Consider the following 20,916-nt stretch of genomic DNA (forward strand, 5'->3'; position numbering starts at 1 on the left):
ACCTCTTTTGAACAAAAGTTATTGGAATTTCCTCATGTTGGGAGAAGATCTTTAAAAAATGATACTACTATTACAAAAACAACATCACTACATTTTCCCCTTCTCCCATTGTAATTATTAAGTTATAAAAAAAAAAAAAACATACCATATTACTTAAGAAATTAAATCAATTAAAAAATAATAATATTTTAATATTATTCCACAAAAAATAATTAATTTTCTGTAATTAAAATTAATTTACAAACCACATGGACATCAAATTCATATTAATACAATATTTTTATTTTAGGATGAGTTAATGCAAGTGATTATTTAGTAGTATCAAAGTATAGTGACGTAGAACTTTTTTTTCTAATAAAATCTTTTTTGAGAGAACGTATTCAAACAATTTGGCGGCACCTATTAACCTAAAGTTGACTTTAGACTTGGAGACCATACAATCCCAAGTTGTAATACAACCAAGCCAATTTCAACAAGTTGTAAATTTCACCATTCTTTTCAATTATATTTATGCCTTACTTTGTTACAAGCTCACTTTACTAAATTTGAGAGAAAATGAGGTTTGAACCAAAATTATGTAGTAGCACGAAAAAATGTTATTATTTTTAGATTATCACTTAAATTAATAATTTTTTCAATTAATACGCTCGATGGTTTTGAGTCCTTTGACCGTTTTTTGAGGGATTATTTTTTTTTAAAAAAAAATTAGTAATTTTTTATTTGTTATAGAAAAAAGCTCACACACACAATTGAAGAAATAATAAACTGACTTATCTTAAATTGTACTGCAAAGTATTTGTATCATCAAATTAAAAACCAAACCCTGATATTTTCCCTCTTTCCCGTGCGCTTGAACCCTGGTATTGTTCTTAACCTCTTCTTCCCACAGTTAGCTTCTTCCTTTGACCTCCATTCTTTATAGATCGCCATTTTAACAACCCCATATACCTACCACACTTTTTTTCGCTAAATCCTCTAAGACCCAAAACCCACTTCACAAACCCCACCTTTTTTGCCCACACCCAAAAAAAAAAACACACACAACGTCTCTTTCTTTCACTTCTGCTCATCGCTCATACTTGTTCAATAATCAATACCCACTTCATTTCAAGGTCAGTTCTCTTCTGGGTCTCTCTCCAAAACCCACTCACACTTCACAATTTCACCATATTTTGATTTTTTGATTTCTTTTATTTTTTTAATTTATTATTTTTGCCTCAATATAGGGGTATAGTTATACTACAAAGTAACAAACACCCACATCTTTTTAAGGTCAGTTCTCATCTGGGTTTTCCTCCAAACCAATAAATTTTGAAAATTTATTGCTTAATTATAGTCTTTTTTTTTGGTGGGTATAGTAGGAACTGTAACTGGAGGGAACAGCCATGGGGACAAGGAGTCAGCAATTGAGTCGAGAGGAGGAGGAAGAGGATCCACCAGGTCGAGGTGCCACCACAATTTCGGGCCAATCAGTGTCGACAAGCCGGAGTGTAGGGTCGCCATCGAGCCGGAGCGAGCAGACCATGGCAACACCCGCCAGTGACAGCACTTTTCTTAGACTAAACCATCTTGACATCCAAGGGGACGATGCCGGATCGCAAGGCGCTGTTGCGTGAGTCCATTGTTATTATTAGTTATTTTGAGCTTGTGTGTTGGGTGAGGGTTAAAGGTTTTAATGTGAAATGTTGTTTGGGATTGAAATTTAGGTTGTTGTTTGAATATTTCACTTGTTTAACATTGTTATTCAGAGGGTCCACGAAATTGTTATAAAGGTAATTACAGTTATTGTAGATCTATGTTGTAGAAAGATAGACTTATGTCTGACTTTTGAAATTCTTACAGTAATTCCTATATTGGTGTTTATAATTCTCATGTGAATGCACAATGTTGGATGTGAACTATTTCATGCTATAGTTCTAATAGATGATTAGCTGCTTGTTGTTCAGTGAAAACTAATATTACTTATGAAAAAGGATAAAGAAACTTTAGCTTTAATTTCTTTGAATACTTTCTTACTATGTATCCGTTTCTGAACAGTAGCAAGAAGAAAAAGAGAGGGCAACGGGCTGTTGGAGGTGATAAGAGTGGAAGAGGACTCCGTCAATTCAGCATGAAAGGTGTTAGATTCATCTTCATCTCTCTATGTACTTTTTCATTGCTTTTTTCTTCCCTGATTAATTGGTAAAATCCTTGCAAGTTGTGAATTATAGTTAAGCAAAGATTGCTTTGCATGTACCAAATGTTGAGAGGCTGAATTCCATCAGATGTTTGGGATCTTAGAGGGAAAAAGTGGAGTGGGTAGGATATTTTCTTAGGTGGAGGAAAAGATACGGAGTACTCCTCCTCCTCTTGTCTGTTTGTTTTTATGTTTTGTTTTTAGACAATGAAAAATGAAGTAAACTGTCTACTTTTCTTTTAAAATTGCACCCTTTCTTTTAAATTTCCTATTATTGTGCTGTGGGTATTTTAGCGATTCTGGAAAAATAATGCTGACAATTTTTCCTTTTTTAATAAATTTGCCTGATTCTGTGCAAAGAGCAATATAGTTAAACGGGTTCCTAAGGTGAAATACAGTTTCCCTTTTTGAATAACATATCAAATAGCACTTCCTTCTCTTATAAGAATAGATGGAGGATGAGGTCAAGGTTGAAAACCCACTAGGTGTATTTATAATTTACGGATAAAAAATGGGTTAGCTTTTGTTATCCTCCATTGAGGCTTCACAAAATGACATTCTCCCAAGAGGTTTGTATAAATGTTACAAATAAGTTCATGCATTTTCACTTTGTGGCTTTCCTAACAGAATATTTCATCTTAAAATTTTTTTCATACCAAACTATGGACACAATGGCACTCACCTCTTGAGGTTTGTAGATGACTGACACTCCCTCCCTTAGAGAAGTAACAGTGTGAGAGGACATGTACTTATTTGTTGCATTTATACAAAACCTCAAGTAGGAGATTTTCAATGTGTGCTTGGTTTAGCTTTTCTCTATTAGCTTATTTGGTTGTGTACAACTTTTTCAAACTTCATTTTTTCCAAGTACAAGTGTACAACTATATTTTTGCCAACTTTTAGCAAATAAGAAAACAAATATGCTTTCAACAAAAAAGTTAATCCAAACGCACACTCATTTCTTCCAGAGAGAGAGGACATGATTGATCCTTTCCCTCCAAAACTTCCAATTTAACAAGCTGTGAAGTCTATCAAGTAGAAAGTATCCTTGTATTGCTTGCTCTTCTCAGCATGGCCATTTTTGCAGCTGAGTTAATGGATTTTTTTTTTTTTTTATTTGTTTCCTTCTTGATGAAAAAAATAGAGTTGATGAAGACAAAATTTTGACTGATCTTATGTATAAATTTTGTTGGAATTTTTTAGTGTGCGAGAAAGTGGAAAGCAAGGGGAGAACTACTTACAATGAGGTTAGGTGATTTGTTGAAGTCATTCGTTAATTTTGTTTGTTGCATTTGGTGAAATTATAATGTTCAATTTTTTGAGTGCTTGTCCCTATTATTAAATGACCTTCATTTTTGATCAAGATGTTATGTTAGTGCTTTTATTTATGGTTCTATTATTTGAGTGTGTTTATTGATATCTATGTACTAAGGATGGAGTTATTTGGGCGTTGCCAATATCCTTCTTGTTAAAGTACGACATAGATGGAAAGATTGAAGTGGAAGTAAATCATAGGATGAGAGCAAGGTGGATGAAGTATAGAAGCACAATCTCATTTTATAAGATTGCTATAAGACCAACAGTGCTGTATGGTACTGAATGTTGGGCTATTGAGAAGTTTTTAAGAAGTAACATATTGATAAAATGAGTGTAGTTGAAATGAGAATGTTAAGATGGATAAGCTGAAAAAAAATGAAAAATAGGATTAGAAATGAGAAAATTTGCTTAAAGATATGAGTGACGCCTATTGATGAAAAGATGAGGGAGAGTCACTTGAGATGGTTTGGTTATGTTTAGTAGAGAGCAATTAATGCACCAATGATAAGAAAGAGTGTTAATTCAAGTTGAGGGAATAAAAAAATGGTAGAGGAAGACCAAAAATTATATTATAAGACCAACCCTGTTCTATGGTTCTGAATGTTGGGCTAAAATTTTTGGTTGTTAAGAAGCAAGATATTTATAAAATGAATGTAGCTCAAATGAGAGTGTAGGATGGGTAGGTGGGAATAAAAGGAAAGATACGATTGAAACGAGGAAATTCGGGTGACCGTTATTGATAAAAAGATGAGGGAGAGTCACTTGAGATGGTTTGGTCATGTTTAAAGCAGAGCTATAAATGTACTAATGAGAAAGAGTGAGTTGAAATCAAGTGGAGGGAATGAAAAAAGGTAGAGGAAGACCAAATATCACATTGATATAAATGGTAAAAAGGGACATGCCAAGGACGGTTGTTTCTCTTCTTTTTGCATGGGAGAATTTTCTGGGGTTACACTATTCTTTGGTCTGGAATATGGTGCTAGCCTGTTTGATTTGGTTGATTTGGAAGGAATGTAATACCCGCATTTTTGAGGATGTTGAGAAATCTGTTGATTTTTTGAAGTCTTTGCTAGTTGGGACTTTGTTTGGGTTAGTCTCATATTTGGGGTTTTACACAATGTATTTCTTTTTTTGATTTCGTGCAATCTGTTTTTGTTTTTGTTTGATTTGTTTGTATTTGTTCCTAGTACTTTGTTCATCATCGTGAACATGTTGTACCTTTTTTAATGAAAATATCTATTACCTATAAAAAAAAAAGGGAAATAATAGAGTATACAATATTAGAAAAGAATACTTATGGCCAACCTTGATTAGTCTATTGAGGATCTATAGCTAATGCCAATCCTGAAATTTTGGGACTAAGGCTTTGTTTTTATTGAATTATGGTAGAAAAATTAGTGAATGTTTATTTTGGGTCAACAGAATTCACCATGATTTGATGGACATGACTACTTGTAATAGATCATATATTTGCATGTTTGAGTGATTGAAACATTCTCATTGTTCCCATTGAAGTGATGGGCTCTTTTAAAAGTTGAATGTCAAACCATTCAATTCTTTATTAAAATTTTCTTGTCAGCTATAAGTATAAAGCATATGGACTTATGGCCCAATATAATTACTCTTCTAGTGGGTTATCATGACTTTGTCTTCCCATTAATCACACACGCATGTAATGAACTTTTCTGTTGTTGGAATTCTTTTCTTTTCAATGTTACTTCATTTGTATCTTCCTTCATCTCCTTTCCTTGAGGAGTAGCAAATTTTGACTTTCAATTTTCTTCCATTTTAACTTCTATTGCATCAATTGAACTTCACAATGCATAGAAATTCTGATTGTACCTGTATAACAATTTTGAGTGAATAACGTGGTTCTATTAAGCTGACAAACCTTTGCTAGAGCATATAATTATACATTTTATCAATGTAAATTTTGTTATATATAGTCAAGAGCCTTGTAGCTCAACTGACACTTTTTGGTGCTTTCAATGAATACGTCTAGGTTTAGATCTCTTCTCCTCCATTAGAACTAACAAATTATTTTTTTTTAAAAGTAAATTTTGTTAAATTTATGATTCAAGATATAGTTAGTTGTGTTCTCTATCTCATGCATGCTAATCCTTTTCTGCCTTAAAGATGTCTCTACTTTGTTTTAGTTTATGAAATAATTCTTTTGATGCATTTCAGAATTTTGACACTTACAACATTGAACTATTTATTGGAAATGCATTATTTATGTATATAAATTTAAGTTCTACTGCACAATCAGGAGCTGAGGAGTTGGATTTTTCTACCTTCTGTTACATCAATGGATTATGATTGACACTTAAACTTTCTGCCAGAAGGATTGCAGTTAGATAATGAGTTTATGGACACTCAAATTTTGGAATGCCCTGCTCAATGAAGTTGGATTAGCTTCCCTCCCTCTCCTTCACAAAACATTTTCTACATTTGGTCTTCAAAAGGACAGTGGCAGTGGTTTAAGAAGGATTCTAATGGAGTAATCAGTGGTTTTCTGCAAGTCTTCACTTAGGTTCATATAGATCCATCAATTTGATTATAACTGGGAACATGTGAATTTACAAATCAATTGTTTGGATGAGTTATTAATCTCCAAATTTCTTTGACTTGGGATTGAGCATATTAATGTGTACTGTGGCATGTTTATTTTATCTCTCTGCAAGCTGTATTCAGCAGCCATGCAAAATTGTGAATGATCATAGCTTATAGTCATTGGGAATCTTCCTCAAATATTCATTAAGAGCATTTATTCTAATTTTTTGAAGCTCCGCATCTAGAAATCCATTTCTCCGGACAACATTTAGACAATTTTCATTATTACTCCCTGGTCTTTGCAATGGCTGTTGTTTCCATTTTCCATGTATTGACCGATGATCTTGTAATCCACATATAATTCTGAGAATTTAAAGTAATATCCAGGTAGCGGATGAACTTGTTGCGGAGTTTGCTGATCCAAGCAATAGTGTAACGTCTCCAGATCAGGTTTGCTATTTTTTAACCTCGGAGATAGATATGTTATGCATCCGTGCAATTATATCTGCAATCTCATGGGTAGCGTGGAACTTACTGATATAACTCCTCCCCCCTCCCTTGAACTTCTATTTGACAGCAACAATATGATGAGAAAAACATCCGGCGGAGGGTGTATGATGCCCTGAATGTTCTCATGGCGATGGATATTATATCTAAGGATAAAAAGGAGATACAATGGAAAGGTCTGCCTCGAACTAGCCTGAACGATATTGAAGAACTAAAGGTTGGAATGCAACTTTTGTTTTTTATGTCTTGCAGTTGTTGGATGTATTTTTCTGTAATCAGAATCCTAGATTTAATTAGAGCTTAAACAACTCCTTAAATTTAATGAATGCAGACAGAGCGCCTTGGACTCAGAAATAGAATTGAAAAGAAAGCTGCGTATTTGCAAGAACTGGAGGAACAAGTATGGCTTTCTATTTGTTACCTATATGATTACTTTGGCTTGAATTTGTTCTTTGCTATGCTTGGGTTGAGATTTTTTTTTCAATGATCTACCTTAAAATAAGAAGAATAATAAAGAAACTCAGAACCTGATTCTAGGTACTCTGTCATGTCTGTTCACTCTAACTTCCTATCTCCTTATGTCAAGTTCGTAGGTCTCCAGAACCTGATACAACGAAATGAGCAATTGTACAGCTCTGGAAATGCTCCCAGCGGAGGTGTGGCTTTACCTTTCATTCTGGTTCAGGTAGATTTCTTCTCGCTATTTCCCTATCTGGTTCCAACTCTGTGTATTTTTTTTTTTGTTTCTTAATAATTTTCTCATTGGTGCTTTAAGAGATTTAAAATTATGTGGTTATGATATAAACTTTTCACTCTTTCTTTGTGGTAAATTGTTAATCGCAAAATAAATTGATGACAGAACATGCTGTTGTTATCATGAGGGAAGCTCAATGATTAGCAAGATTCCCTCTTATACATTTTTAAAGGGTTGTTGAACCAATCATCTTGTCTTTCTCTAGAAATATATAGTACAGATACATGTAACTTGTGGAAGTGCAAGAACAAAGACATTGTAAGGAAGATTGTTGTCTGCATTACCACTTCTAGTCATTTTTAGAAACAAGGATTTATCCTATTGAAAAGTGATATTGGAAGCAGCTTCCTCTACTCAACCCAACCGCTGATAGTTTGATTCCTTAAAAATTTTCTGCATATTGTTCTCTTCATATCTACCGCACGAGACAAAGGGCCCGAGTTTTAGATGGGACTGCCCTGATGTTTACCAAAGTGCCTTCCCCAACAAGTTAGCATTTCCTCAGCCGTTTTGGGCATGGCCCACATTATTCCAAAAAGAGTAAGGACAAGAGAACGAAGTTCCTTAGCTTTAAGGATCCCCAAAAAAATAGCAAGAGAGAAAGAGAAAAAAGAGGGAGAGATGGTCACCACTAGCTTTACACATGCAACACCAGTCTAATAAACTTCTTTTTTTTGATAGGTAATCAGAAAACTATTATTAATGAGAAAATAAGGAAAAGTACAAGTTGTACATGATGATGAACAATCAAGAAAAAAAAGAACAAACAGCACAACAAAAAGAGTAATCAGGAAACTAAGCTAAGGGAAAGCATAAACTCAGAGAGAGAAGAGCAATCAGTAAAACCCAACAACGAGACCACTCCAAAAGACTACGTTGGCATAAAACCTTTAGCTCATCCAACGTCTTCTCATTATCCTCAATGGAACGACGATTACGTTCCAATCACACAGTCCACATTAAGCACCCTGGAACCAAATTCCAAATGTCTGAATTATGTTTCCCAAGCCACGATGCCAACAAGATAACAACCCCGCCACTGAACCTGGCATAACCTAATGAATACCAGTCTAATAAACTTCTTTTGCTAGATTGCGTTGTCAACCATTAATATCTCAAAAAAAAAGGTCGTTCCTAGTTCCCATTTTTGCAGGGTCTAGGAGAGGTCATGGTAAGCAACCTTACTCCCAATTTTTTTAGAGAGGTTGATTCCCGGACTCCAACTTGCAACCTATAGCTTTTGGCAGAAGGCACTTGCCATTGACCAAAACTAGCCACCTTCTGTGGTACTTGTACCTGCCACATGTTTTTTCATGCATGAGAAACTGCAATCCAATCCCCCTTAGTGCTAAACATGTGGCTGGACTAATCGCATGTGGACACCGACTCTAGTGATATCATAGAAAAAGTTAAATCCTTAGTATGCCCAAGGGTTTGCTTATCATGTGTCATCTGCTTGATGTATAGGGGATGTCTAAGGATTGGTTGGTTTTGAAACGTCATTATATTTAACATGGAAAAAGCACATAGGGGATGTTTAAGGATTGGTTATGAAATATCATTATCTTTAACATGGAAAAAGCACGAAAGTTTGTGTTGTCCATCACCTCCAATGGTCCTTAATGGCATATGAGGAGAATCTGGAAAATGGGTTCTTAGATTGTCTAACTAGTCTGTTCACTTGTGGTGCAATTGGTGAGGAATGACCAAGGATTATTGTTGAGTAATATACCTGTTGTCTATTCACAGCTAATTTAATATAATTTGATCACAATAATATGAAGTCTCCTTATTCATATATTTGATGCAGAATTTTGTTGATATTTTTTTGGGGGTAATTTATTGCTGGGTCATGATTTTTTTATTTTTTTGTGGAAGGGGTGGGTGGGGGTAATTTGCATACAAATCTCTTAGTTCCTTTCATAGTCCTCACCAATCAACTCTAGCTCAAATGACAGGTGGAGGGTTTGGTCGTGGTTTTAAGACCCATAAGGGAAAACACCAATAAAAGAAAAGTTTCGTTCATAGTCCTGTCTAAGAACTTATTTAAACATTTTCCTTCTCTCTACTTGATACACAGGTTTGATCCCCAATAGGAGTTCCCCTGAATTACTTGATACATGGTTTTGGCAATTGAGGTCGTGTATCTCTGGATTACTCTCTGGGGGTGGGTCTAAAGGGTCCCGCCTTGGTGAGGCTCCATGTCATTAAAAAAAAAAAAAAATTACAACAGACGTATATAGCATATGAATGTCATTGGACCAATTAAATCATATATTTGGTTCCTATTAACTTTACTAGACTTAAAATGTCATAAAACATGGAAACAACAAACAAAGCCTTAGTCCCAAAGTTTTGGGGTTGGATATGGATCCTTAACATGTTAGTTAGGGTTGACCATATGTATTCTTTGCCTCCTTTCTACCCTATCTAAAGTCATGTTCTTTGTTTCTCCCTTAATTGACATGTCCCTTTTTGTTACTTTTAACTAATATGGTTTTTATTCTTCCTCTATCTTTTTTCGTCCCTCAACTTGGATAAACTCGCTCATTTTTACTGGTGCATTAGTCACTCTCCTTTGCATATATGACCAAACCATCTTAAGTAACTTTCCTTCATCTTTTCATCAATAGGGGCTACCCCTATCTTTTGTCGAATTTCCTCATTTTGAATCCTAGCTTTCCGTGTATTTCCACTTATCCATTTTAGCATTCTCATTTCAGTTACTCATTTTATGAATATGTTGCTTCTTAACATCCTAACCTTGTACTTGGGCCACTCAATCCTATTAAATTATTTTTAGTTCAACTGTACATGGCTCGTCGTAACATGTATAAAGGGAAAAATGTGTATAAATTTAATTTCTGTAACATAATTATATTTTGGTCAATTGATTCAAATTGATTTCATTTGGAACTAATGACATTAAATTAATAGGACTGAGTTTGAGTTTTGGCTTAATCAAGTTTTGGGTATGTATGGCTAATCTGAAATAAATGGAATGTTCACCCTAAGATATGTAGTGCTCAAGTCTAGTTGAAATTATCTAATTGATGATCACACTATAAATTTAGTTCTAACTTTGAATAGTTTGCATAGTCATATTCTGTCCTAAAAAATAAAATTTTGGATATTTACGTTACAACTTTGGCAATATCAAGCGAGATTGTGATAGTAGGATCACGGATCACCTGCTAATGATTCTCACCTTCATTTTTTTTTGTCTATATGGGATTCCAGCCTGTTAACTTAGAATATTGACCGGCTTTTGCCTTTGTAATATAGTTCTTTTTTGAAGAGGTTGAAAATGATGTTTCATCAGTGTAAAGAGTTAGCCTTCCTAGCATGAAGGGAGTGAGGGTCTGTGGAGATAATCCTTTGTTTATAAAAATAACCAAAGGTTAATTAATAAGAAAGTTTGAGATGATACAGATTGAAGATGCTGGGTGTTGCTAATGTTATTAGGACTGTGTGGATCATCAAGAAAGCTGGTCTTATGGTAGTCCTTTCTTTAACTCCCCCCCAACCCCTCAGGTCCTATCCAGCTTTTGTACATTACGTCAATCTAGATTTGAAGGCATCCTACATTGTACATTGCTCCTATCAAACCTGCATTGTTTTTGAGCCAAATGATTTTTTTCCCCTTGAATTCCAATCTATTTACATGCTGCGAGATACTGGAAAGTTGTCACCTCTTTTATTTGATTTGTTCCCCCTTCCATTCCTTATGCACGCCATGAATTAGACAAGCAAAGTGATGGCAGTTTTCTATGTCCATATAGATTTGACATGAAAGGTGGAAAAGTGAGTTAAAAAAGATTAGTGTGAGCAAAGATGTTCAAATTGATCTGTTATTTTAACCCCGGCTATCTTTTAGTAATACAAGTACTCAGAAATGTTTACTGGTTTGTATTTGCCATTTTTAATCTCTTTGTTATTTGTATGTTCTAAATTTGTTCACGCTTATCTTTGTGAAGTGCCTTTTCATTGTGAAAATTTTAAATGTTTTTAGATATTCCAGTTGCTTTCACATGCCTGATCTCTTTTTTCACATTTGAAACTGTAGACACGGCCGCATGCAACTGTTGAGGTGGAAATATCAGAAGATATGCAGCTGGTGCATTTTGACTTCAACAGGTAAACAAGCTTTTGAGCATGCTATATTTCTCAAATTTCAGCTCCCGATAATCGACTGATCTTCTTCAAACATCTATACACCATTTTGTAGAGGGGATGTTGAATGCTAAGACAATCCCCACTAGCGTGGTATTGATATAGTCAGAAATACTATGTCGTCCCCTGCTTTAGTGACTCCTAAAATTGCTACAAGAAAAGCAGAGGGAACCAACCAAGCATCTTCTAGACTTCGATTTTTTTATTTATTTTTATTATTTTTTTTTCAAATATTTGACTTATTGTACTTAAGGGTCACTAACTATCATTTTATTTGGTCCTATTTGCAGCACCCCGTTTGAGCTCCATGATGACAACTATGTTCTGAAGGCAATGAAATTTTGTGAAAGACCACAGGTTGATGATATGGCACATAATTTTACTGCAGATGGAGGTGAAGGTTCTAGCATGTCAAATATGTATCAAACGCAGATACCTCTTCCTCCAATGTCAAACACAACAATTAGGCCTCCCACCTCACCGCCTCTCCCTGGAATACTAAAAGCACGTGTCAAGCATGAGCATTGATCAACAACAAGAAGTTTCAACATCTCTCCATGAACAATACTCTCAGCATGTCTGTATATTTTTGTAAAGTAATTTGCCAGACGTTGGTTAGGCCCCTAATTATCATCCTTACCTCATTAGATTGCCGTCTTTAGAAACTTCTGGGGGTTGTGCTTCCGGCAAGTTGCATGTCCATTATTCACTATTGTAATCACTTGTCATATTCTTTTGCTGCTTTTTGGCCTCCAAATGTAGTAGAAATGACTCTAGAGGATTGTCCAGCTCCATAGGAAATTATAAAATCAGTTCTACAATTGGACTTGTATTGTATATTGCATTTTATGTCTCCACTTGTTCAATTATGTTGTTGCCAATTTGCCCTGCTACCGTGAGAAAGTTTCTAGGGATACAACTTGTTCCGTAATTTACTGAAGTGGTAGGTTGTAAATGATGTAAAATTAAAAGTGATGTTAGTGATGAGTTCTCACGAAAATTATTGTTTACCACTTACAATTTGTCATCTCAACAAAGGCATGATAAAAGTTGTGGAACAATTTGTGGTCAAAACAAAGATGTACAACCATAAATCACAATTTCATCAAGGAAGCTAAAAAGAGAAGGCAAGTATTAGAAACTGATCATTTCAACTCTTGCTTTAAAACCTTTGAAGTTTTACTTCTTGCAATGGCAATGGAAAAGCCTAACCCTACAATTTGAAAAGGCTCCTGTTCCTTAAATTGATATAAGTGGTTTTTTTTTTTTTTTGAGGGTGAAGTGTTTCTTGTTTTGAAACCTCAGAAGTTCCATTTCTTGCAGTGGCAATGGAAAAGCCTACTTTTGGGTCAAATAGTGTATAGTTGTCGAAAATAAGCTAATCTTGAGTCAAATTTATTCTATTCTACTATACTTTTTCTCAATCCAAATGAACTATACAATTTGAAAAGACTCATGTTTCTTACATAAAAAAAGAAGAAGATATAAAGTGTTTCTTAGCAGTCATATGGCCAAGAAAATAAATATTTTTTAGCAATTAATTGTAATAAAAAAAGTGATATTTACTATGTTAGTAATGGTTCTATATTATAATAAAAATGTTATATCCACAACACTTTTACAACAAATTTACATAACACTCTTGTATTACAATGATATTGTACTAATCAAATCCAATCTTCTTAAATGTTGTAAAATAAAGTTATTACAATGATGTTGTACTAATCACAATCCGCCATCTTAGATGTTTTAAAAATAAAGTTATGAATTTTTGTTGGATAGATAACATAACATTATTTTTTGTTTTGGATGATATTAAACTTTTTTTTTTTTTTTTTTTTATGTGGAATATTAAACTTTGTTATCCTTGCCTCTAGTCTAGTAATAATCTTTTGTGATTTTGGGTAAGGAAAACAAATTAGAGTTACAAACTCCTTCCATCAATGGCCGCCTCAACCGGTTCCTCCAATCCATCTCCGGCTCCACTCCCTCCTAAAATCCTGCTAGCAAAGCCGGGACTCGTCACGGGCGGCCCAGTCTCCGGTAAATTCGGCCGTGGCGATGACGATACGGCGTCGCATCGGTCCCGCCTCCCTCCAATTGGATCGCTCAACCTCCTCTCCGATTCATGGGACTTCCACATCGATCGCTTTCTCCCGGTACTCTCTCTCTCTCTCTCTCTTTCTCTGCAACCAAACAAAACAAATCCCCAAAAGTAAAGGTACCTAGCTACTAATGGTGTTTAGGGTTTTAATAAAATGCAGTTTCTAACAGAGAATACAGATTTTACTGTGGTGGGAGTGATTGGTCCACCTGGGGTTGGCAAGTCCACCATTATGAACGAGCTTTATGGTTTTGATGCTTCTTCACCTGGTTAGTATATACTAATGCTTCCAATTCTTTCGTTTTTTTTTTTTTTTTTAGTTGAAATTTGTGGTTGTTCGGATAAGAATAAGATAGGGTTTTTTTGTTTTGTTTACTTGCAATGCAAGGAATGCTACCGCCATTTGCGATAGAGACAGAAGAAAGTAGAGCAATGGCAAGACATTGTAGTGTGGGCATTGAACCTAGGATTTCTTCCGAACGCATTATACTTCTCGATACCCAGGTAAAGGTTTTATTATTTATGATTTTGTTGCTCTTTTGTTTGAAATACATATTCTTTGTTTCAATTAAAAATTTCAAATGCAAAAAACCACTAAAAAAAATAGTAAAGAAAAATTGAAAATGTAGAAGCTATAGACACAAACATAATGTAATTTCCACTTCAGTCAAAGTGCTCCATCGTTTTCTTAAGGCAATGTGAAAGTATTCTATTTTTCTTACTAGCTCTTCCCTCATTTTCTCAGTACCCAAGCAGGAAAGATCAAAAATAAAATAAAATAAAAAAGAAATAAAAGAAATAAAAGAAAAGAGAGAGGGTGATAATTCACAAAGAGGCCATCTTGGTTGTCACGCCAAAGAAAATGGACCCTTTTAACTATACTTTTTATTTGGGAAACGTTTTTAACTGTACTTGAAAGGCTGAAACTTCCACACTCTTAATATAAGAAGAAAAAAAAAACCATCATCACAGCCTCTTGTTATATGTCCAGAGAGAGAGAGAGAGAGAGAGAGAGAGAGAGAGAGAGAGAGAGAGAGAGGTTATATTTGGTAACAGTTTTTGTTTTCTATTTTCAAAAAATTATTTTTGGGAATATAAAGAAAAAAAAACTTTCTTGTATTTTTGAAATCAAAAACATGTTTGGATAGTTAAAATAAAATAAAATAAATTGAAAAAAAAAAAGAAAATACCAAAATATGTTATTACTAGGATTTGAACTCTAATACTAACTCATTAAATGAGACAGATTCATTAAATTAATTGTGTGTTTTTATTGATTTTTGAAAATTAGAAATTGAAAACAGTCTTTTGCATGTTTTCAGTTTTCTTCACAAATTGAGTTTTGAGAACCATTTTTGTTTTATGTCCATTTTGGGTTGCCAAACAAGTTTTTTAGTCTCAAAAACAGAAAATTGTTTTTGTAAACAGAAAATAAGGAGAAAGAACAGTTACTAAACATACCCTAACGTGTTCTTCTATAAGTTTTCTTTGTCTACTCCAAAATTAATGGTCAAAATGTTAATTAATTTCGTCAAGAATATGTCTGTATCATGTATTCCTCTGTGCTATTGAATTTCACACATTAAGTCACGAGTTGAGAATCATAGAGATCTTCTAGAGTTGAAGCAAGTTTGGGAAGCAAAAACTTGGGAGTTGGGAAGAATGAAAGAAATCTTATGTGACTAATTACTTGTCAAAGAAGAAAGGATGGGCTAAATGACTAATGGGACAGTAAGGCACTTTGCGTGTACATGTTTCACTTCATAATTTTTCATGTGCCTTTCTATTGTCCATGGTGACTGTGTTATATATTTAACATCTGTCATGCCATACAAATAATCTTTAATCATGAATTTAATATTCCCAAGCGATTTGTCTTTAATAAATACTATAGAAAGACATTTGTAAGTAAATATAAGAAACTGGTGAATACTTACTTAAGGGTAACTTAATTATTTATATCTGTATCCTTTGTGGAGGGTGGGGAGTTTGGTTGGCAAGAGTTCTGGTTAGTGTTTTCTTCTTGACAAGTTAGCTTTTACAGCTTGCTTTCTTTTATGTGTTTGAAGAGGCATGGCTATCATCATAAATATCTTTCTGCTTTTCACTTTCTCAGTGGAAAACAAGTCGACACTCATAGTATCAGTAGCATGTCTGATACATTACATGAGGATTTGAAAGTTACTCCCCTTTTTCTGTGTTTGTGGTTTCAATGTTTTCAGGCATTCTCTATATCTTGAGGTATCTTTATTCATTTATAATATATTCTTCTTGAATTGCAGCCCGTATTTAGTCCTTCTGTTTTAGCTGAGATTATGAGACCTGATGGCTCATCCACAATATCAGTTCTAAGTGGTGAGTCTCTGTCTGCTGAATTGGCTCATGAACTTATGAGTATTCAGGTAAACTTTGAGACTAAGTGTGTTTATTAATTTATTTGTTTTCTTAAGATAAAAGACAGTCTTCTAAATACATTTCATGTTTCCTGATTTTCGCTTTTATCATTGATTTATCAATTATCTTTAGTGTTGTGCAATTGAGCACATATTTACAACTGTTGAAGTTTGAAGTTCTTATGAACTTGTCTTTTTCTGCCATGCTGCAAGGAATCCTTCTAGCTTGGTGTTCTCCTGGCATCTATTTGTCACGTATTGCTTGTGGTATCAGATGGAGTTCATGATAACAACATGTGGCGTTTGATGTTGACTGTAAGATTCTCTTCTTGATTACTGCTTGTCATATGTTTAATATAAGTAACTTAGCCAATAAAGTCTTGCTCAAATTGCTTTTTCTCCTTCTACACTAATGGATTCATCATTCAAGACCTGCTTATTGTGTGTGCAACTTACCAATAAAAAAAACTTAAGAGTAACTTATGTACAAGCACATCATATCTCCTTTTTTTTTTTTAATAATTTTATTTATTTATTTTATGCTTAAGATTTCTATTGAAATTAATTTTTAAAAATTCTTTTCCTCCTACACTAATGGATTCATCGTTCAATACCTGCTTATTGTGTGTGCAACTTACCAATAAAAAAACCTAAGAGTAACTTATGTACAAGCACGTTGTATCTCCTCTATTTATTTATTTGTTATATGCTTAAGATTTCTATTGAAATTAATGTTTCAAAATTCTTTTCCTTACATGTTTGAATGTGCTTCTTGCGTTCAATTGTCGTTCTCGGGCTTATATGATGATAGATTTTAAGGTAGTTGTAACTATCTACCCAAAACTATGAGGTCGTGTTTCCTAACTTTCCCTTACATGTTTGAATGTGGTTCTGGCATTCAGATTTGGCTCTCAAGCTTATCTGATATTAGATTGTAGGGCAGTTGTAAAGCAACTAAATTTTAAACATTTACTTGTGCTATACCGGTTAAAAAAAAATTGTAGGGTAGTTGTGCATTCTCTATGATGTCCACCTTAAACTACAAATTTCTACAATACACTCCAATTTGAGATTAATGTTAAAAATAACAAATTAGTAAGCTGATTGGAATTGATATAGTAAATTACTGGGAACTAATCCATTAATTTGACATAATAGTGAACCCTATCACCTGACTAACCCACTAATTCAATAATTGTGACATATTAGCGAACCCAATCAACCCTCCAGCCTACTAATTTAATAATGTTGACAATAATTTTAGATGGTGGAGTGGACATTGAAAATCAGAGTGTTGATTCGTTTTTTCCCCTTTAATATTTTTCTGTAGCTTCTGTTAAACCTTTCTGTAGTTGCAATTGTTGATATAGCTCCTATTCTCTGACAGTAGCGACCATGAATTGCCTTTAATGGGCAACACATGCAGTGCTTTGGTGCACAAAAATTTGGTGGTCAAAGTGGTCTTTCTCAATTAGAACTCCATTTCCAAGTGTTTCTCACATTTCAGATTGTCACAGCTGATGTAATCTGCACATTTCATTTTATCATTTTAATTTTTAACATGCCTATTCTCCATTGAAAGTTTAAACATATTGGTGTTATGGACCTTATGGTTTTGTAACAACTAACAAGACTGATCATTACATGGAAAATTAAAGTTGGACTGAAGTTATAACTATTGCATATCACCAGACTCTCTCTCTCTCTCTTCCCAAGATTAAGTATTTAAGGTTCCTGTTAAGTAGTTTGGTTAAAATCACGTCTTCTTTGTATTTGTGAATGAGAACTTCTCTGTAGATTTTGGATTTGCATTAACTTCTTTAAATTTTAATGGGGGAATGTTGTTTTCTTTGCTATACTTCTTACATGTGATCTCTTGCATGATATCTCTGTGCAGGTGGACTTGTTGAAACATGGCATACCTGACCCATCTTCACTAATCCCTGCTCATTCCCTGAGCTCAAATTTGGGGCCTGAAAAGGAAAACAAAGATAAAGTTCATGAAAGTGAAGAGTATATGGCTGCTCCAGTTTTTGTCCATACAAAGTGAGTGATATTTTCGCACATGTTTTTCACCATCATAAATGGAGATATAATTATGGTTTGTTTGACAAAAGGTTAGAAGTTAGAAGAAATGATTAAAACATGACAAGGGCAAAAGGATTGAATATGCCTTGATCCACCTTTTGTGATATCACTTATGTTCTATTCATGTCCAGATTCATTTGTTTCTATGTGATGTCTTCTGTGTTTCATTTCTGTATACATCTGCAAATCACAAATTGCAATATGTATAGTTCGTTCTTTTCTTTGATTTCTTAGATATCATTTCAAGAAGTTGTGCAACCTTGCTGTTCAATATGTTGTTCTGTACAGAAGGTTAGAGCAACAAAAGCAACTAATCTCTCTGTTGTTCTTTCACTGTTTGCAGACTGCATGACCAAGATCTCACTCCACATAATATTGTCCAATTGAGGAAGGCCATTTTACAATATTTTGGCATGTCTTCCTTCATGAGAGACAAATCTGGAAATATGGCCAAAGATCAACCATTTTCTTCTGTGGCTTCTGGTGCTCAGAGTATTGATCCTGATTCTGTGTGGCCAAATTTGTTTGTAATCCCTCTGAAGAACAAGGATGAATCTCCGAGAGGTCAATATGAAAGTTACAATACCTCACTATGGAAAATGCGGGATCAGGTCTCTCTCTCATGTGCGCGCACACACACACACATGTATACATTAAAATCTTGATGTAATCCAGTATACATCAATTCTTGAAAATCTAGGATATGATATGGGGGCTGTATATTTATGAACTAATATATGTACTTAAAGTGATTTTCTCTCACAGGTTCTATCCATGAAGTGCCCTTCATTTGCAAGGACTGTTTCTGAACGTGATTGGTTGAAGAATGTGGCAAAGATTTGGGAACTTGTGAAGAGCTCCCCGATAATTGCAGAGTACAGCAAAACACTTCAAAGTTCTGGCCTGTTTAGGAGGTAGCCAGCCCAAGAATGAAAACAGCAAAACGCTTCAAGGTACCCATGTTTAGGAGGTAGCCAGCCCATGTATTTCATTTGTCTTTGCAAGATCATACAATGGGCGGTTTATTGATTATTTTCCCTATTTAGCTTGTTTTGATGTCTTATATGTGTACACGAGCATGTGCTTGGTTTCCTTGTTGGGTCAAATGCTTGGCTTGTGAAGATGATGGGCTGATGACAAATGAAATCTTCTTTTTCCTTTTTATTTATTTATTTATTGATGGGAAGAAATGGGACCAAGTCATTGAGAAGATGCACAGAGTATTGGCAATCCGATTCCACAATAATGCAATCATTACCCATGGCAGGAGTTAAAGAGAGAGCCCACAGCCTCCGCTTCCCCCAAGAGAGGGAGGGTGGTATTCACTTTCATTGTACTGGCAAATACCAACTCCCCTCTCAGGTCTCTCATCATTGCGGCTATAGAAGAGCAGCGAGGCCCCACAACAGCATCAACATTAATTTTAAAAGACACATCTAGGGGAGGGATCCAAGTCTGAAGAATAGAGGAAGGAACTTGCTGATAAGTGGTAGAGCCCTTGGGAATATTATGCTCAGAGAAGAGACATGAGATCTTCGTAGACAACCCATCAACATTTAGAGAGTCGTCTCCAAATAGGACCTGATTTCTTTGTTTCCATACCATGTCACAAAGGATGGCACTATACAACAAAATTTTTTCCTTCTGGCCCAAACATTGATTAACCAAAAAAGGGGGGACAAGAGGAAGTTGACAAAATCAGATGTCGACCCAAAAGCCAATAAGTCAATCCTCACGGCCCAATGGCTTCGGAACCATAAGGATTTTGCAAACGGGCATATTGTGAACAGATGAAGGGAAGCTCCCATCTATATTTTCATTAAACATGCTTATTACCTCCTTGGTAGGCAAAACATTTGCAGTTATTCTCCATAGACGCAACTTAAAGTGCTCATGAATTTTGGATCTCCAAATCTGGCCTCTCATAAAGTCGGAATTCGAGGGAGGAGAGCCATCCCTACACAGCTAATAAGCGGAGTTGACAGAAAAAAACCCGGAGTTTGTTGCAGTCCAAGACCAACTATCATCCATAGGGCAACTAGGAATGGAAAATTTTTGGATAAGCTCAACAACATGCTCCTCAAATAGCAAACTCAGCTTTGGAATATCCCAACTACTTCGGTTTGGAATAAGGAGCTGAGAAACTACCAAAGCAATATCCAGATTAGCATCAACTTTTGGGGTAGGGATGAAACTAGGGAGATTAGGAATCCACGGGTCTATCCATGTTCTAATGGAATTCCCATTACCTACTAAAAGGCAAGTTGCCTTTGCAATAAGGTGTTTTGTGCCCATCATGCTTTTCCAAAAGGGGGACGCATTGCTAGGAGAATGATGAGCCAGCCAATTATCCCGAATCTTGTATTTCGCCCTCAAAACCTTAATACAAAGACAATTCTTTCTGGATAGAATCCACCAGCCAAGTTTGGAGAGGAGAGCTTGGTTGAAATCCCAGAATTTTCTGAAACCCAAGCCATCCTCCTTTTGTGGCAAACAAAGAGAAGACCAAGACATCGGAGACCAATACGAACCCGCCTTTGATTTAGGGCTCCACCAAAATTTGCGCATAGATGCATCTAATTGATCACTAAGACCTTTAGGAAGAAGAGTAGCTGACATAGAATACATCGGGATGGCTTGGGCCATCGATCTAATCAGAGTTGCCCTACCAGACCAAGATAGATTTTTATTTTTCCATCCCTTGAGCTTATTGTCCAATCTTTCTTTAACATAACCGAAATCCTAAGATTTGCTCTTTGATAGAAAGAGAGGAACACCCAGATATGTTGTACTTTGAGGCAATATATTGAGACCCCAACAACATTTAACTTGATTCATAAACTGAGGGCTC

At 35.0% G+C, this 20,916-nt stretch overlaps 3 protein-coding genes across 10 annotated transcripts; 2 read left to right on the forward strand and 1 right to left on the reverse strand.

Moving 5' to 3' along the window:
• Positions 1-794: 794 nt before the first annotated feature.
• Positions 795-12,375, forward strand: LOC115960350 (transcription factor-like protein DPB). 4 transcript variants are annotated; one of them, XM_031079203.1, is made up of 11 exons: positions 795-1,112; positions 1,227-1,272; positions 1,362-1,612; positions 2,038-2,117; positions 3,380-3,423; positions 6,434-6,496; positions 6,624-6,770; positions 6,885-6,953; positions 7,140-7,238; positions 11,374-11,444; positions 11,771-12,361. In XM_031079203.1, the coding sequence occupies exons 3-11, from the start codon at positions 1,386-1,388 to the stop codon at positions 12,006-12,008; spliced, it is 1,038 nt and encodes a 345-aa protein (XP_030935063.1). In that variant the 5' UTR covers positions 795-1,112; positions 1,227-1,272; positions 1,362-1,385; the 3' UTR covers positions 12,009-12,361. The 4 variants fall into 4 exon arrangements, with proteins under 4 accessions (XP_030935063.1, XP_030935064.1, XP_030935065.1 ...); XM_031079202.1 differs by having other exon boundaries at positions 796-1,112; positions 1,359-1,612; positions 11,771-12,375; XM_031079204.1 differs by lacking the exon at positions 1,227-1,272 and having other exon boundaries at positions 1,359-1,612.
• Positions 12,376-13,366: 991 nt separating this feature from the next.
• Positions 13,367-19,233, forward strand: LOC115961006 (protein SMG9-like). Of its 5 annotated transcripts, none has more exons than XM_031080058.1 (8): positions 13,367-13,639; positions 13,745-13,853; positions 13,973-14,088; positions 15,867-15,986; positions 16,203-16,292; positions 17,875-18,023; positions 18,409-18,676; positions 18,831-19,233. In XM_031080058.1, exons 1-8 carry the CDS (start codon positions 13,424-13,426, stop codon positions 18,981-18,983), a joined length of 1,221 nt encoding a protein of 406 aa, XP_030935918.1. In that variant the 5' UTR covers positions 13,367-13,423; the 3' UTR covers positions 18,984-19,233. The 5 variants fall into 5 exon arrangements, with proteins under 5 accessions (XP_030935918.1, XP_030935917.1, XP_030935919.1 ...); XM_031080057.1 differs by having other exon boundaries at positions 13,374-13,639; positions 18,409-18,711; positions 18,815-19,224; XM_031080059.1 differs by having other exon boundaries at positions 13,374-13,639; positions 18,409-18,711; positions 18,831-18,925.
• Positions 19,234-20,030: 797 nt separating this feature from the next.
• Positions 20,031-20,711, reverse strand: LOC115961441 (uncharacterized mitochondrial protein AtMg00310-like). The gene has a single exon (XM_031080426.1). The coding sequence runs from the start codon at positions 20,709-20,711 to the stop codon at positions 20,031-20,033; it is 681 nt and encodes a 226-aa protein (XP_030936286.1).
• Between the last annotated feature and the right edge of the window lie 205 nt (positions 20,712-20,916).

Source organism: Quercus lobata, chromosome 9 (assembly GCF_001633185.2).
Source record: "Quercus lobata isolate SW786 chromosome 9, ValleyOak3.0 Primary Assembly, whole genome shotgun sequence".
In the NCBI taxonomy this organism is placed as follows: domain Eukaryota; kingdom Viridiplantae; phylum Streptophyta; class Magnoliopsida; order Fagales; family Fagaceae; genus Quercus; species Quercus lobata.